Consider the following 19,052-nt stretch of genomic DNA (forward strand, 5'->3'; position numbering starts at 1 on the left):
ACACACACATCACACACACACACCACCACACACACACACACACATGCACACCACACATACACACACACACCACCATACACACCACACACACACACACACACACCACCACACACACACACACATACACACCACACACACACATCACACACACACACCACCACACACATATACACACACACACCACCATACACACACATCATACACACACACCACCACAAACACACACACACATACATACACACCACACACACACCCACCACACACACACACACACACACATACACACCACACACACACACACACCACCACACACACACACACACACATACACACCACACACACACACACACACACACAAACACACAGAGTTTCACAGAGCTGCCACTAAGGGGCAGTGTAAAACCATAAACTTTCTAACATTCTTGTGCAACGATTTGCTCAGTAGCCAAACTGAAACTAACCCACAAAAGGAATATTTTTGACAAGCTGCAGGGCCAGCGGAAAATCAGCGATCATATATTAAATATTTTTCTACCACAGAGCAGCTGATGTTTTTTACCAGACTGTTCTTTATTTGCTCTGATTTCTATCCTCACGAAGGTTGAATAGCCCATGTGATTAGGGGCCCAATTCTAACGGGATCGAGGGGGTGGAACCAGTCCTTGGGCAGATTGAGGAATAACCTATTGGTGGATGGGTTTATATCACACCTGCTTCACTTGTATCCTGACCTGAATGGAAAGGGAATCGAGCACAAAACCAGTCACCGATTAACCACTGTCCACTGTGTGCTCCCTCCCAAGACTAACTCCACCCTCTCTCCTGAATCAAATCGGCACTGAAGTGTTAATCCAAAATTTGACCTCTTAAAAAAAAAACTTTTCCCAACACCATTATCCAGAAAGACGTGCATTTCTACAGCACCTCTCACGACTTTAGGAGGCTCCAAAAGCTTTACAGCCCCTTGTACGCCACTTTCTGAAGTGGATTCATTGTCCTCATGGGGGGAAACACGGCAGCCAATTTGCAAACGGCAAGCTCGCACAAACAGCCATGTGATAATGACCAGAGCACTCACTTCACACTCAAGGCCAAGGCTGAGTGAGTTTTGGGCAGGAAAGGAATGTGGCGATCCGACTGGGAAGTGGGGTTGAGGTTGAAGGTCAGCCGTGATCTTGTGGTGTACTGCAGCAGGCTCGGAGACCATTCCCGAAGCTTATCCCTGCATTCCTTATGTTCCTAAGCTCGGTCTTTTTAGTGATGTTTGTTGAGGGATAACTATCTGCCCCAGGACACTCGGGGGGAGCTGTTGTGATGTCAGAAACACAACAACCAATTTGTGTGTAGCAAGCTCCCACATGCAGCAATGTGACGAACAGCAGGATATTTGGTCTTTTTCTCCCCAAATCATGTTGGTTGAGGGATGAATATTGGCCCAGAGCTCTTCTTCCAACTGGAGCTACAGGATCAAACACCCCACCTGAGAGGGCAGATGGGCATTGGTTTGACATCCCACCCAATGGACATTGTTCCCTCAGGAGGGTTCTGCGTAGCTGTTGTACTTCATCCTGTGGAACAGGATTGGAAACTACGACCTTCGAACACAGCAGGACAAATGCTCCCCCATTGAGCCACAACTAGCCGGCCAATCAGCCGGCGTTCTTGCTTCTGTGCAATTAAGAAAATGGGTGAGCGTCAGTGGATTAACTGGGATGTCCCCTGTTCCTTGGTTGAAAGCTTGCTGACATAAAGTTTTGAGACGGTGGGGGTTGGGGGGGTGGTGGTGATGAAATTAGTTTTGGGCCAGTGGAGTAAAATAGACGATTAGTGGACGGGGTGATTTTACACGCTGCCTGATTTTCTTCCACTGAGGTCGGTCAGAGTGTAGAACTGCAGCTGCTTCACTGTGGCCCTATTTGTGCTGCTACCCCGTCGAGAGTTCACAGCACACGGAGTGGCCATTCGGCCCATCACATCCACATCGGTGCTGGTTCTTCACCTGCCCGGAGAAACACTTGCGCTGGCGGGGAAGTCTCGACTTGACCCGCTTGTGCCTTTCACCAGGTTCCTCAGATGTTGGGCTGTACCAGTGGTTACATGATGGCCAGCTTGCCCAGCTCGTCACACACTTGGAGGAGGGGTTGAAATCCCTCGGGCAAGGCCTGAATGTGACGATAGCGTGTAGAAAATCGCAGTGCAGCCCTGGCATCAGTCCTGTTCCCACTGATGCATCACTAACCATTCCACTGCTACTCCTGAAAAGGGTAGGGCAGCCAGTGAGTCCTGCCCCAAACCGGTGCCAACCTACTCGATCTAGGCGAGTGAGAGTCCTGAGATAGACATAGGTCCTGGTCTAAGTTGGAGCTTTCATCAGTTGGGAGTGCAGTAAACTCCACTCACTGGAACTCAGTGAGTCAGTGACCAGATTGCCGCTGGAACAATGCTCCTGAGGCCAGGACAAGCAGTGATGCAAAAATCCTTCTGCTGTTGCCGTCCCCGCTCTGGTGCCCCTCTCCTCCCCCTCCTGCTATCGCCTGTCTTTACCCCTAACTTCACCCTGATGTCTCTGCTCCACAGAGGAAGTGGCAGAGCATCCCCCTCCCCCATCCTAATTCTTTTTTATTAATTTACAGGATGTGGGCGTCGCTGGCTGGGCCCAGCATTTATTGCCCATCCCTAATTGCCCCTTGAGGAGGTGGTGGTGAGCTGCCTTCTTGAACCGCTGCAGTCCGTGTGGTGTAGGTACACCCGCAGCGCTGTTAGGGAGGGAGTTCCGGGATTTTTGACCCAGCGACGGTGAAGGAACGGCCGATATATTTCCAAGTCAGGATGGTGAGTGGCTGGGAGGGGAACTTGCGGAGCTACTGCCTGTGCCAATCAAATCTAAGCCCTATTGTCCAAAACAATAACATATTAAGACATTGAACCAACTCCTGTTCTCCACTAAAGCACTTTACATATCGTTTGATTTCCTACATCAGAATACGAAGAACAAGAGGAGGCCATTCAGCCCCTTGAGCTTGTTCTGTCATTAGCTTAGATCATGATTGATCTGCCCTCGACTCCATTCCTTAGACTTTACTCCCTATCCCGGCCCAACAGTAATCTAACAATCTCAGAACGGAAAGTTCCAGTTGACACCCAGCATCCAGAGCCTTTTTGGGGATAGATTCCAGATTTCTCCTGTCCTTTGTATAAAGAAGTTTCCATTAATGACTGGATGGTTCTACATGATATCAGCCTGAGGCAATCATTATGTCTAACCACCAATCACAGCTGGATCTGTAAAGATATTGACTGCAAATCTCACTTGGAGAGGCTGACAAAATGCTTAGTGGGCAACACACCCCACTAATATATTAGAAAGCGGCACTTGCTTGTGTCTGAGATGTAAGTGTTTGGTATAACATAGGGTTAGATACAGAGTAATGCTCCCTCTACACTGTCCCCATCAAACACTTCCAGGACAGGTACAGCACGGGGTTAGATACAGAGTAAAGCTCCCTCTACACTGCCCCCATCAAACACTCCCAGGACAGGTACAGCACGGGGTTAGAGACAGAGTAAAGCTCCCTCTACACTGTCCCCGTCAAACACTCCCAGGACAGGTACAGCACGGGGTTAGAGACAGAGTAAAGCTCCCTCTACACTGTCCCCGTCAAACACTCCCAGGACAGGTACAGCACGGGGTTAGATACAGAGTAAAGCTCCCTCTACACTGTCCCCATCAAACACTCCCAGGACAGGTAAAGCACAGGGTTACATACAGAGTAAAACTCCCTCTACACTGTCCCCATCAAACACTCCCAGGACATGTACAGCACGGGGTTAGAGACAGAGTAAAGCTCCCTCTACACTGTCCCCATCAAACACTCCCAGGACAGGTACAGCACGGGGTTAGATACAGAGTAATGCTCCCTCTACACTGTCCCCATCAAACACTCCCAGGACAGGTACAGCACGGGGGTAGATACAGAGTAAAGCTCCCTCTACACTGTCCCCATCAAACAATCCCAGGACAGGTACAGCCCGGGGTTAGATACAGAGTAATGCTCCCTCTACACTGTCCCCATCAAACACTCCCAGGACAGGTACAGCACGGGGGTAGATACAGAGTAAAGCTCCCTCTACACTGTCCCCATCAAACACTCCCAGGACAGGTACAGCACAGGGTTAGATACAGAGTAAAACTCCCTCTACACTGTCCCCATCAAACACTCCCAGGACAGGTACAGCACGGGGTTAGATTGTCATGACCACAGCTCATGGCCCTAAATTACTTATGGATATACTGAACTTTGAAGTAAGACTTGTTTTTTTTTAAATAAAGGACGTACAAGCAAAATGTGGCGGAGACTGTGAAGTAACTATTGCTGAAAAATTCTTATGTGGAATACACTTGAACAACTAGTCCAGACAGAACGGAATATTGCACCTAAAAGATGTCAAGGCCTACTTCATACAGTCACACTGGAAAGGGAGAGATACAATGCAAAAGGCTGAACTTTAATCTCCTGTGGTTGCAGAGATAATGAAGGCTGATTACCACCTTAGCAGGAACTATCTCCCGTGGGTTATGTCCCAGACTGTGGACATGATGTGAGTTGAAAGAAAGCAGATCTGGGTGAAAGACGTGTTTGCTTTTTCCCCTCCAGGAATATACAAGAAAAGGGGTTAAAAGGCACCTGCAACCCTCGTTCTGTGTGCTAGTTTTGCTACTATGTGCTGTGAAGGTCACAGCTGAAGAACATCAACCAAGCACCCCTGCGTTTGCAGGTAAAAAAGTCCCCTATCTCACTCTGATTGCAGGGAGCAAGTCACAAGTCAGCAAAGCCACATTTGGAAAAGAAACAGGACAACTGTATTCAGCTAGCCTGCAGATCTGGGAATCTCCAAACTAACTGCTCAACTGCCAAAGTCGGCTGTACCGGAATAACCCAACTTAACAGCCACGACATCTCGCCATATACTCCTCATGGACAAGCCAAAGAACATATATCTGTCGAAGGGTCATGAGGACTCGAAACGTCAACTCTTTTCTTCTCCGCCGATGCTGCCAGACCTGCTGAGTTTTTCCAGGTAATTCTGTTTTTGTTTTGGATTTCCAGCATCCGCAGTTTTTTGTTTTTATAACATATACCTTATTGGCTTTTATTTTTTAACTCAATTGTTCATTTCTAATCTGTGTAAGTGTGCCGCATATTTATTATTTTTTCTCTCATTTAGTAACTAATAAACTTACTCTTTCTCTGACACAAGAAGGCCTGGTGAAAGAGGCTCCTCTAAAAACATAAATGTATTCGGAATGGGACAAAGTATCCATGAGTGAAGGGATCCCTTTTAAATTAACTTTGTTGCGACCAACTGAGGGGGTTGTATAAAGAAGGGGAGACAATACATTCCTCTTCACCCAGGAACATAACAATTTGGGGAAAGCTTACCCAAGGACCAATTGTAACAAAATACAGGGTAAAGCTCCCTCTACACTGTCTCCATCAAACACTCCCAGGACAGGTACAGCACAGGGTTAGATACAGGGTAAAGCTCCCTCTACACTGTCCCCATCAAACACTCCCAGGACAGGTACAGCACGGGGTTAGATACAGAGTAAAGCTCCCTCTACACTGTCTCCATCAAACACTCCCAGGACAGGTACAGCACGGGGTTAGATACAGAGTAAATCTCCCTCTACACTGTCCCCATCAAACACTCCCAGGACAGGTACAGCACGGGGTTAGATACAGAGTAAAGCTCCCTCTACACTGTCCCATCAAGCACTCCCAGGACAGAATTGGACTTTTAAAAAATTCATGTGGGTTTCGCTGCCTGGGCCAGTATTTATTGCCGATCTCTAATTGCCCTTGAGAAGGTGGTGGTGAGCTGCCTTCTTGAGCCGCTGCAGTCCATGTGGTGTAGGTTCACCCACAGTGCTGTTAGGGAGGGAGTTCCAGGATTTTGACCCAGTGACAGTGAAAGAACAGTGATGTGATGATGGTGAGTGATGTGGAGGGGAACTTCCAGGTGGTAGTGTTCCCAACTATCTGCTGCCTTTGTCCTTCTAGATGGTAGCAGTTATTGGTTTGGAATGTGCTGTCTAAGGAGCCTTGGTGAATTCCTGCAGTTCATCTTGTAGATGGTACACACACTGCTGCTACTGTGCCTTGGTGATGGAGGGAGTGATTGTTTATGGATCTGGTGCCAGTCAAGTGGGTTGCTTTGTCCTGGATGGTGTCAAACTTCTTGAGTGTTGTGGGAGCTACACACATCCAGGCAAGTGGGGAGTATTCCATCACACTCCTGACTTGTGCCTTGTAGATGGTGGACAGGCTTTGGGGAGTCAGGTGGTGAGTTACTCACCGCAGGATTCCCAGCCTCTGACCTGCTCTTGTAGCCACAGTATTTATATGGCTATTCAGTTCAATTTCTGGTCAATGGTAACCACCAGGATGTTGATAGTGGGGGGAGTTAGTGATGGTATTGCCATTGAATGTTAAAGGGGCAATGGTTAGATTCTCTCTTGTTGGAGATGGTCATTGCCTGGCACTTGTTTGACCTAAATGTTACTTGCCACTTGTCAGCCCAAGCCTGGATATTGTCCAGGTCTTGCTGTATTTGGACATGGACTGCTTCAGTATCTGAAGAGTCGCGAATGGTGCTGAACATTGTTCACAGCAGCGAACATCCCCACTTCTGACTTTATGATAGAAGGAAGGTCATTGATGAAGCAGCTGAAGATGGTTGGGCCTAGGACACTACCCTGAGGAACTCCTGCAGTGATGACCTGGAGCTGAGATGACTGACCTCCAACAACCACAACCATCTTCCTTTGTGCTCGGTATGACTCCAAACAGCGGAGAGTTTTCCTTGATTCCCATGGGTTCCAGTTTTACCAGGGCCCCTTGATGCCACATTCGGTCAAATGCTGCCTTGATGTCAAGGGCAGTCACTCTCACCTCACCTCTGGAGTTCAGCTCTTTTGTCCATGTTTGAACCAAGGCTGTAATGAGGTCAGGAGCTAAGTGGCCCTGGCGGAACCCAAACTGGGCATCAGTGAGCAGGTTATTGCTAAGCAAATGCCACTTTGTCCTGTTTTTTGTGTACAGGACACACAAGGGCAATTTTCCACAAAGCTGGGTAGATGCCAGTGTTGTAGCTGCACTGGAACAGCTTAGCTGGGGTGCAGTAATTTCTGGAGCACAAGTTTTCAGTACTATTGCCGGAATATTGTCAGGGCCAATAGCCTTTGAAATATCCAGTGCCTTCAGCTGTTTCTTGATATCACATGGAGAGAATTGAATTGGCTGAAGACTGTTATCTGTGATGCTGGGGACCTCCGGAGGAGGTGGAGATGGATCATTCACTCAGCACTTCTGGCTGAAGATTAGTGCTAATGCTTCAGCCTTATCTTTCGCACTGATGTGCTGGGCTCCCTCATCATTGGGATGGGGATATTTGTGGAGCCCCCTCATCCAGTGATACAGAGTAAAGCTCCCTCTATATTGTTCCCATCAAACACTCCTAGGGCAGGTACAGCATGGGATTAGATAGATAGTAAAGTTCCCTCTGCACTGTCCTCATCAAACACTCCCAAGGCAGACACAGCACAAATTAGGTATGGTGTAAATCTCCCTGTATACTTTCTCAACTAACATTCCAGGGCAGGTACAGCAAAGGTTACAGAACATCAAATTTCAAATTCTCATCCTTGTTCTCAAATCCCTCATGGCTCCCAGCTCTGTAACCTCCTCCAGTCCCGGACCCTCCAACATCTCTGTACTCCACTCATTCTGGCCTTTTGCATCCTTACTTGCTTCACAAAAACATTGGCAGCCATGCCTTCAGCTGCCAGAGCCCTAAAACTCTGCAATTCCCTCCTTAAACCTCCCTGCCTCTCTACCCCTCTCCCTTCCTTGAAGATGCTCCTTAATGCCTCCCTCTTTGCAGAAACCTTTCATGACTTGCCCATATGTTGGTCTCTTTTCTTGTCTGATTGCATTCCTGTGAAATACATTGGGATGTGTTACTGCGTTAAAGCTGCTTGAAAAACCCCAAGATCTGACTGTCTATTGATACAAGTTGTTGTAGGTAAAATCAAATTACCATATTGAAATGCAAGTTGTTGCTGTACATCAATGCACATTTTTGTTCTACTTAAATCTAAGTTGTTGTATTTAAAAGTTTAAATGGGTTGTTGTTGTATTTAAATGTGAGTTGTTGTATTTAAAGGTGAGTTGTTGTATATGAATGTGAGTTGTTGTTTCTGAATGAGTTGTTGTATATGAATGTGAATAGTTGTTGTATATGAATGTGAGTTGTTGTTGTACATGAATGCCAGTTGTTGTTGTATATGAATGTGAGTTGTTGTTGTACATGAAAGTGAGTTGTTGTACATGAATACCAGCTGTTGAATATGAATGTGAGTTGTTGTTGTATATGAATGTGAGTTGTTGTACATGAATGCCAGCTGTTGTTGTATATGAATGTGAATTGTTGATGTACATGAATGCCAGCTGTTGTTGTATATGAACGTGAGTTGTTGTTGTACATGAATGCCAGCTGTTGTTGTATATGAATGTGAGTTGTTGTACATGAATGTGAGTTGCTGTTGTACATGAATGCCAGCTGTTGTTGTATATGAATGTGAGTTGTTGTTGTATATGAATGTGAGTTGCTGTTGTATATGAATTTGAGTTGTTGTACATGAATGTGAGTTGCTGTTGTATATGAATGTGAGTTGCTGTTGTACATGAATGTGAGTTGCTGTTGTATATGAATGTGAGTTGTTGTTGTACATGAATGTGAGTTGCTGTTGTATATGAATGTGAGTTGTTGTTGTATATGAGTGTGAGTTTTTGTTGTATATGAATGTGAGTTCTTGTATATGATTGTGAGTTGCTGTTGTATATGAATATGAGTTGTTGTTGTACATGAATGTGAGTTGCTGTTGTACATGAATGTGGGTTGCTGTTGTATATGAATGTGAGTTGTTGTATATGAATGTGAGTTGCTGTTGTACATGAATGTGAGTTGCTGTTGTACATGAATGTGAGTTGTTGTTGTACATGAATGTGAGTTGCTGTTGTACATGAATGTGAGTTGTTGTATACAAATGTGAGTTGCTGTTGTATATGAATGTGAGTTGCTGTTGTACATGAATGTGAGTTGCTGTTGTATATGAATGTGAGTTGTTGTTGTATATGAATGTGAGTTGCTGTTGTATATGAATGTGAGTTGTTGTTGTATATGAATGTGAGTTGTTGTTGTATATGAATGTGAGTTGCTGTTGTATATGAATGTGAGTTGCTGTTGTAGAAAGCAGCCCATCTGCTTCAATCATAGTCAAGAAACTCAGGAAAGTGTCTGCGATGATTGAATTAAAATGGCTTTTTTTGCAACCTGCCTCTGTCTGGAGGACTAACTCAATCTCACGGACGCCGGCATTTGCATGCATTCCTACCCCCAGCTCTGAAGATCTTAGAGATTCATTTCTGAGCCTGGCAGTAATGGAAACACTGATCAATGTGGATAGAAGCTGGGAGGTCAATGCAGGTTCACTCTGTAAATTTTTATTTTGTTCTTCAATAAGGTGTTTACACGTTTCTGTGCAGAGCAGTTAGCTCTGTTATCATTTGGAACCAGCTGTTCTCTGTATGTTTAGTACAATATTAATACCCTGCATTTCTATAGTACCTTTCACCAACTCAGGATATTCCAAAGTCTGCTGCGGATCGATTTTTTTCCGAAGTGCAGTCACTCTGGTGATGTAGGTAACGCGGCAGCCAATTTGCACACAGCAAGATCCCACACACAGTAATGTGACAATGATCAGACAATCTGTTTTGAATTCATATTGACCAAGGGATAAATATTAGCCATCGCAATGGGGAGAAGTCCCCTGAGCTGCTTTGGAATAGTGATCGTGGCACCTTTTGTGCCCGCCCGAGAAGGCAGACAGCACCTCCTTTTAACGCTTCTTCAGAAAGACGGCACCTCCAACAGTGCAGCACCCCCTCAGTACTGGCATTGGGAGTGTCAGCATACTTCTTTTGCAAAGCCTGTCTGGGTGGGGTCTTAAATGATCGGAAACGTTAACCCTGTTTCTCTCTCCACAGATACTGCCAGACCTGCTGAGTATTTCCGGCACTTGCTGTTATTATTTCAGATTTCCAGCATCCACAGTACTTTGCTTTTATTTTAGGACTCGGAAACCTAACAATGGGATTAGGGTTGGCGTCTGCAGTAATCTTACGCATTTTAGGCCCATTCTTTTTAAGACCCAGTAGAATTAATCTGTCAATGCCTTGTTACTCTCCATTTGTAACTTTCTTCACTGAAAGGAACTCTATTGAACAGCTTGTTTCCCTCCCCAGGCTTGTGCCATACTCCAACCTGCTACCCCAGGATTTATAATCAGACACTGTACACACTAACCTTCACACTCTGCATTTCCTCTCTCTCTCTCTTTCTCTCTCTCTCTATAATTGTGTGAGTTAGCAGGGGAGCCTATCAGTCAGGAACTGCTATCTCCCTGGTAGGTTGTAGCAAGGCTGCTGTGCTCTATGTCTGTCGATTGGAGGGGGGGGGGGGTGGGGGGATGCTGTGAGACTGAGATCTGTTTCGTGTACCTTACTCCAGCGATTTTTGCACATGTGACAATCTCACACAAAACAGCTGCTTGTTTGGCGTTTCAATGGATTCACATTCAGAGTCCACGCAGAAAAGTGGACCAACTATTGCAAACAGCCAGTGAAAACCACGATAAGAGGTAAGGACCATTTTGCTGCTTGGAACACGAACTCATTTAATCACGGATGGCACCTCAGATAATCCGAGGGATTTACCATTTGATTATCACCGCTGCTTGTTACTTTTGTCAATGTTTAATTTTAACTATTGTCAATAATTTCATCATACGATGAATGACCACTTACTATTGTTGTTTATCACAATTAATCTCTTGATGTTTGATTATCCGTGTTAAGTTTTATTAAGGTTGCTTAATGCTTTAGTTTGGTTATTTCAGGTTTGGGCTTTGTAGTAACTCTGTCTCTCCCCCAACGTCAGCCTTTCTTTCTGCTTGACTGTCTCAGCCTCTCTAACCGCCTGTCTCCCAGCCTCAACCTCTCTGTCTCTGTTAGCCTGTCTATACCATTTGCTCTGTCTCTCTGTCTGGAACTTTTATCGTTCTAGGTGCCTCTCTCTCTTTCTCTCTCTCTCTCTCTCTCTCTCGATCTTCCTCCTTGTCTCTGGGAATATAACCAACTCTGACACTGGACTTTTCTGTTCATTTCAGGATTGTTCAGTTGTTCAGTTGATCAAGAAGTTGCTCTGGGATCTGAAGGGGTTTTCCTACCCTGCTCCAGCCCGGGCTGGAATCGAACTCCCAGAGCAGACAGGGAGCGGGTCCGGGACTCGGAGCGGGAGCGGGTGGAGGGAGGAATTGTTAAACAGGAAAAATTGAGAAAGAGGAAAACGATTTGGAGAACAAAGGACAAGAGAACAAGAGAAAGGGAGATAACGGAGAGGTGAAGATGGACAGATTGAATAAGCGGGACAGTTAGAGCGAGAGAGACAGAAAGAGATGGAGGCTGAGGTAGAAAGGGAATGGAGGCTGTAGAGGAAAAAGAAAATGATGGAGAGACAATGATATCTGATACCGAGACCAGCTCCCAGGCTGGATTTGCACTGCTCTGGCTGCTAATGTTAACCTTCTCCCTCTTATCCTTTGTAGATGGATTGTGACCAGGGGAACTTTCCAGCTCTGGGGTTTGGGAGATCCGCCCACTTTCCCTGTTGAGTCTCCTCCACCGTCCAGTTTGCCCTTGGTGCTGGGATGGTGAGAGACTCCCCCCCAGCCGTCTCCACCATCATCACTGGGAGCCTGACTCTGCCACCAGAATTTCTCACAAGGTTCATGCCCAAAGCCGAGTGACCAAGCATGTCCAACCACTCCAGCGGCTTGAACTGTACCCACAACTGCAGCCGTGACAACATGGGCCATTCCGAAGATTACTCTGAATATCCTGTCAATCTCTTCCCAATTCCCATCTTGACTGGTATCACTGTTACCTGTGTTCTCTTGGCATTGGTTGGCATCAGTGGGAACGCCATGACTATCCTGATCGTGCTAAAGTTCAAAGACATGAGAACCACGACTAACTTCTACCTGTCCAGCATGGCCTTCTCAGACCTCTTCATTTTTGTCTGTATGCCCTTGGATTTGTACAGGATTTGGCAGTACCGGCCCTGGAACTTTGGGGGCGTGCTCTGTAAGCTGTTCCAATTTGTTAGTGAGAGTTGCACTTACTCCACAATTCTCAACATCACTGCCCTGAGCGTGGAGAGATACTTTGCCATTTGCTTCCCTCTCAAGGCCAAAGTGGTCATCACTAAGAGCAGGGTCAAAGGGCTCATCTTTTTCCTGTGGTCAGTGGCGATTGTCAGTGCTGGACCCATCTTTGTCCTGGTTGGGGTCGAGCACATGAATGGAACCGACCCCCTATTAACCAATGAGTGCAAGGCGACAGAGTATGCAGTCAAGTCGGGCTATCTGAACATCATGGTGTGGGTGTCCAGCATCTTCTTCTTCCTGCCTGTCTTCTGCCTGTCAATACTCTACAGCTTAATTGGTAGAAAACTGTGGCGACGGAGAAGGGAGAGTATCAGACCCAGCATCAGCAGCAGAGAGAAGAACAACAAGCAGACAGTGAAAATGCTAGGTAAGTGTATGGAGAAAGAACTCACATTTCTCTAGTGCCTTTCACAACCTTAAGACATCCCAAAACCCTTTGCAGCCAATGAAATACTTTCAATGTGTAATCACTGTTCTAATGTAGGGAAATGGCAGTTAATTTGTGCACAGCAAGCTCCCACAAGCAGCAATGTGATAATGACAAGACACTATGTTGTTTTAATGGTGCTGGTTAAGGGAGAAATCTCCTGCTCTCCTTTGCTTTAGTACCATGGGATCATTAACATCCACCTGAGAAGGCAAATAGAACACTAATAACAGAGTTGCACTCCCTCAGTTGAGTACAACAGCGTTGCAGTCCCTCAGTTGAGTACAACAGAGTTGCAGTCCCTCAGTTGAGTACAACAGAGTTGCAGTCCCTCAGTTGAGTACAACAGAGTTGCAGTCCCTCAGTTGAGTACAACAGAGTTGCAGTCCCTCAGTTGAGTACAACAGCGTTGCAGTCCCTCAGTTGAGTACAACAGCGTTGCAGTCCCTCAGTTGAGTACCACAGAGTTGCAGTCCCTCAGTTGAGTACCACAGAGTTGCAGTCCCTCAGCTGAGTACCACAGAGTTGCAGTCCCTCAGCTGAGTACCACAGAGTTGCAGTCCCTCAGCTGAGTACCACAGAGTTGCAGTCCCTCAGCTGAGTACCACAGAGTTGCAGTCCCTCAGCTGAGTACCACAGAGTTGCAGTCCCTCAGCTGAGTACCACAGAGTTGCAGTCCCTCAGCTGAGTACCACAGAGTTGCAGTCCCTCAGCTGAGTACCACAGAGTTGCAGTCCCTCAGCTGAGTACCACAGAGTTGCAGTCCCTCAGCTGAGTACCACAGAGTTGCAGTCCCTCAGCTGAGTACCACAGAGTTGCAGTCCCTCAGCTGAGTACCACAGAGTTGCAGTCCCTCAGCTGAGTACCACAGAGTTGCAGTCCCTCAGCTGAGTACCACAGAGTTGCAGTCCCTCAGCTGAGTACCACAGAGTTGCAGTCCCTCAGCTGAGTACCACAGAGTTGCAGTCCCTCAGCTGAGTACCACAGAGTTGCAGTCCCTCAGCTGAGTACCACAGAGTTGCAGTCCCTCAGCTGAGTACCACAGAGTTGCAGTCCCTCAGCTGAGTACCACAGAGTTGCAGTCCCTCAGCTGAGTACCACAGAGTTGCAGTCCCTCAGCTGAGTACCACAGAGTTGCAGTCCCTCAGCTGAGTACCACAGAGTTGCAGTCCCTCAGCTGAGTACCACAGAGTTGCAGTCCCTCAGCTGAGTACCACAGAGTTGCAGTCCCTCAGCTGAGTACCACAGAGTTGCAGTCCCTCAGCTGAGTACCACAGAGTTGCAGTCCCTCAGCTGAGTACCACAGAGTTGCAGTCCCTCAGCTGAGTACCACAGAGTTGCAGTCCCTCAGCTGAGTACCACAGAGTTGCAGTCCCTCAGCTGAGTACCACAGAGTTGCAGTCCCTCAGCTGAGTACCACAGAGTTGCAGTCCCTCAGCTGAGTACCACAGAGTTGCAGTCCCTCAGCTGAGTACCACAGAGTTGCAGTCCCTCAGCTGAGTACCACAGAGTTGCAGTCCCTCAGCTGAGTACCACAGAGTTGCAGTCCCTCAGCTGAGTACCACAGAGTTGCAGTCCCTCAGCTGAGTACCACAGAGTTGCAGTCCCTCAGCTGAGTACCACAGAGTTGCAGTCCCTCAGCTGAGTACCACAGAGTTGCAGTCCCTCAGCTGAGTACCACAGAGTTGCAGTCCCTCAGCTGAGTACCACAGAGTTGCAGTCCCTCAGCTGAGTACCACAGAGTTGCAGTCCCTCAGCTGAGTACCACAGAGTTGCAGTCCCTCAGCTGAGTACCACAGAGTTGCAGTCCCTCAGCTGAGTACCACAGAGTTGCAGTCCCTCAGCTGAGTACCACAGAGTTGCAGTCCCTCAGCTGAGTACCACAGAGTTGCAGTCCCTCAGGTGAGTACCACAGAGTTGCAGTCCCTCAGCTGAGTACCACAGAGTTGCAGTCCCTCAGGTGAGTACCACAGAGTTGCAGTCCCTCAGGTGAGTACCACAGAGTTGCAGTCCCTCAGGTGAGTACCACAGAGTTGCAGTCCCTCAGGTGAGTACCACAGAGTTGCAGTCCCTCAGGTGAGTACCACAGAGTTGCAGTCCCTCAGGTGAGTACCACAGAGTTGCAGTCCCTCAGGTGAGTACCACAGAGTTGCAGTCCCTCAGGTGAGTACCACAGAGTTGCAGTCCCTCAGGTGAGTACCACAGAGTTGCAGTCCCTCAGGTGAGTACCACAGAGTTGCAGTCCCTCAGGTGAGTACCACAGAGTTGCAGTCCCTCAGGTGAGTACCACAGAGTTGCAGTCCCTCAGGTGAGTACCACAGAGTTGCAGTCCCTCAGGTGAGTACCACAGAGTTGCAGTCCCTCAGGTGAGTACCACAGAGTTGCAGTCCCTCAGGTGAGTACCACAGAGTTGCAGTCCCTCAGCTGAGTACCACAGAGTTGCAGTCCCTCAGGTGAGTACCACAGAGTTGCAGTCCCTCAGGTGAGTACCACAGAGTTGCAGTCCCTCAGGTGAGTACCACAGAGTTGCAGTCCCTCAGGTGAGTACCACAGAGTTGCAGTCCCTCAGGTGAGTACCACAGAGTTGCAGTCCCTCAGGTGAGTACCACAGAGTTGCAGTCCCTCAGGTGAGTACCACAGAGTTGCAGTCCCTCAGGTGAGTACCACAGAGTTGCAGTCCCTCAGGTGAGTACCACAGAGTTGCAGTCCCTCAGGTGAGTACCACAGAGTTGCAGTCCCTCAGGTGAGTACCACAGAGTTGCAGTCCCTCAGGTGAGTACCACAGAGTTGCAGTCCCTCAGGTGAGTACCACAGAGTTGCAGTCCCTCAGGTGAGTACCACAGTGTTGCAATCACTCAGTTCAGTGCAACAACACTGCACTCCAATGGCTGAGTATAGAGTATAGAGCACTCCCTCAGTTGAGTACAACAGTATTACAATCCATTGGTTGAACGCAAAATTGTTGCGGTCCTTCGGGTGAGTACAACAGTGTTACACCCCCTTATTTGAGTACAGCATTGTTGCAGTCCCTCAGTTGTGTACAATAGTGTTACACTCCCTTATTTGAGTACAGCATTGTTGCAGTCCCTCAGTTGTGTACAATAGTGTTACACTCCCTCAGTTGAGTACAAAAGTGTTGCAGTCCCCCTGTTGATTACAACAGTGTTGCCCTCCCTTGGTTGAGTAGAACAGTGTTGCACTCCCTCTGTTGATTACAACAGTGTTGCAGTCCCTTGGTACTACACTGAGACATCATATTCCTGAAATCCTGGTGGATAGAACTGGACCCAACAGTTACAAAGTTTTAAGTATTTATTTACAGTGATACATATCACAAAGATGAAGCAGCCCCTAGCCCAACAACCACAGTTTTAGTTTGTTCCTATTTATAGGAGCCCAAGTGAAGCCCCAGCTAATGCCCACCACATACAAACAACTAATATACAATTAGCAGGGAGAGCCAGCCTGGATTTCTATGCTCAAGTCTCTGACAGTAGCTTGGATTCATCCCTTTTTGACTCAGACGTGAGAGTGCTACCCACCAAGGTACACCTGACACTAGAGAGAGAGGGACTGCTCACAAAAACTTGTGGCTATTGCTTTTTCTTTGATAATGGAAGACATTTTATATCATTCCTTTCATGGTATACAACAACACTCGAGAAGCTCCAACAGCACTCATGAAGCTCAACACCATCCAGGACAAAGTAGCCTGCTTGAATGGCACCCCATCCACCACCTTAAACATTCACTCTCTCCACCAGTGATGCACAGTAGCAGCAGTGTGTACCATTTACAAAATGCACTGCAGCAATTCATCAAGGCTCCTTTGGCAGCACCTTCCAAACCCATAACCTCTACCACCTAGAAGGGCGAGGGTAGTAGGCGCATGGGAACACCACCACCTGCAAGTCCCCCTCCAAGTCACACAAGAAATATATCACTGTTCCTTCACTGTTGCTGGGTTAAAATCCTGGAACTCCCTCCCTAACAGCACTGTGGGTGTACCCAAAATGGATGGACTGCAACAGTTTAAGTAGACAGCTCACCACCATCTTCTCAAGGGCAAATAGGGATGGGCAACAAATGTTGGCTTCGCCAGTGACGCCCACATCCAATGAAAGAGAACGAAATGTCCAAGAGACAGCACCTCCAATAGTGCAGCACTCCCTCAGTATACCAGTAGGAATGTTAGCCTAGATTATGGGCTCAAGTCTCTCTCCAGAGACAGCTGACTCAGAGGCAAGAGTGCTATCCATTGAGCCACAGTTGATACTATAAATAAAAGCATTAAAGACGTCAAAGTGTGTCTCCAATTCTATGTAACGATGCCCTGAAATATGGATGGGAGAGTGCAATGTTTATAACAAATGCTGTGTAACACTAGAATGAGTTAAGTTGGCCTTGAATCTGAATAAACATATGTCACTGAGAACCTTGAGCAGCTTGTTCAGCCCTTTGACCTTTCCCACATAATTCTTCAGAGATCAGGGGTGTACTGAAAAAGAGACGTGCTTCGAAGTTTTTCATCTTGCACTCAGGGCAGAGGCAGAAATGCCAAATTTTGCAAGGCTCAGAATATGATGCCCAGCATCAGATATGATTCACAATTAGACAGCACTTACTGATCAATGCTGAGTGTGCAAAGAATTACACTAAGAGCCAATTTAAAATAAAAGCAAAATACTGCGGTTGCTAGAAATTCAAAGTAAAGTAAGAAAATTCTGGAAAAAATTCAGCAGGTCTGGCAGCATCTGTGGAGAGAGTAACTGAGTTGATGTTTTGACTCCGCATATGGACTCAACACGTTAAGCCTATTGCTCACTCCACAGATGCTGCCAGAACTTCTGAGTTTAACCAATTTAAGATTATAAGTCGGGCTCGTAATGTAGCTCACTTATGTTTTCTAGAAGAAGCATACATTCATACGCAGGGCCCTCTCCTCTGTGAATAGAAAGAACGTGTCCAGGCATTGTACCTTTTTCAATTTAACAAAAACTTGGGGGACAGCTGTTCCCTCCTGCATTCCCTATGGCAACAGCTCAAACAGTCAGAGTCCATGTGCCAACCAATCAGCAACCTTTTTCTCATGCAGGACGCACTGTTGTTCTCTTTGAAATTTGGTATTCTTGCATTTGTCCGGAAATTTTTTTTTATTCATTCACGGGATGTGGGCTTTGCTGGCTGGGCCAGCATTTATTGCCCATCCCTAGTTGCCCTTGAGAAGGTGGTGCGTGAGCTGCCTTCTTGAACTGCTGCAGTCCATGTGGTGTAGGTACACTCACAGCGCTGTTAGGAAGGGAGTTCCAGGATTTTGACCCAGTGATAGTGAAGGAATAGCAATATATTTCCAAGTCAGGATGGTGAGTGGCTTGGAGGGAAACTTCCAGGTGGTGGTGTTCCCAATACCTGCTGCCCTTGTCCTTTTAAGGGTAGAAGTCACGGGTTTGGAAGTTTCATGGACACTTGCTGTTGTGCATCTTGTAGATAGTACTCACTGCAGCCATGCTGCACAGGTGAGGGAGTAAATGATACATGTTTGATCTCTGGGACAGTATTATTATAGACAAAGAGCTAATCCCCTTTAAAATAATAACAATTAGCACAGAAACCATTGTTGTAATATAGAGAAGGTGCTGCACTCTCAGTGCAGTGCTCCCTCAGCACAGACGCACTATCAGTAGGACAGTACTAAGGGAATGCTGCACTGTCAGCGGGGCAATAGTGAGAGAGTGCTGCACTGTCGGAGAGTTAGTACCGAGGGAATGCTGCGCTGTTAGAGGATTAGTACTGAGATAGTGCTGCACAGTTAGAGAGTCTGTACTGAGAGAGTGCTGCACTGTTAAAGGGTCAGTACTGAGGGAATGCTGCAATGTCAGAGGGTCAGTACTGAGGAAGTGCTGCACTGTCAGAGAGTCAGTACTGAGGGAACACTGCACTGTCGGAGGGTCAGTACTGAGGGAGTGCTGCAATGTCAGAGGGTCTGTGCTGAGATAGTGCTGCACTGTTAGAGGGTCAGTACTGAGGGAATGCTGCAATGTCAGAGGGTCAATACTGAGGAAGTGCTGCAATGTCAGAGGGTCAGTACTGAGAGAGTGCTGCAATGTCAGAGGGTCAATACTGAGGAAGTGCTGCACTGTCAGAGGGTCAGTACTGAGAGAGTGCTGCACTGTCAGAGAGTCAGTACTGAGGGAACACTGCACTGTCGGAGGGACAGTGCTGAGGGAGTGCTGCACTGTTGAAGGGATGGCACTGAGGTTGTGCTGCACTGTC

At 47.1% G+C, this 19,052-nt stretch overlaps 1 protein-coding gene and 1 long non-coding RNA gene across 2 annotated transcripts in view; both read left to right on the top strand.

The window, feature by feature from the left end:
* Window positions 1–19,052, top strand: part of LOC121271387 — a 319,729-nt gene that overhangs the window by 46,761 nt on the left and 253,916 nt on the right. The window lies entirely within an intron of this gene.
* The window catches only part of ghsra (growth hormone secretagogue receptor a), a 32,808-nt gene continuing 25,694 nt past the window's right edge, over window positions 11,939–19,052 (top strand). The window contains exon 1 of the mRNA XM_041177355.1: window positions 11,939–12,719. Coding sequence (XP_041033289.1) covers window positions 11,939–12,719 — 781 coding nt within the window. The remainder of the gene's footprint in view (window positions 12,720–19,052) is intronic.

This window comes from Carcharodon carcharias, chromosome 2 (assembly GCF_017639515.1).
Source record: "Carcharodon carcharias isolate sCarCar2 chromosome 2, sCarCar2.pri, whole genome shotgun sequence".
Classification (NCBI taxonomy): Eukaryota; Metazoa; Chordata; class Chondrichthyes; order Lamniformes; family Lamnidae; genus Carcharodon; species Carcharodon carcharias.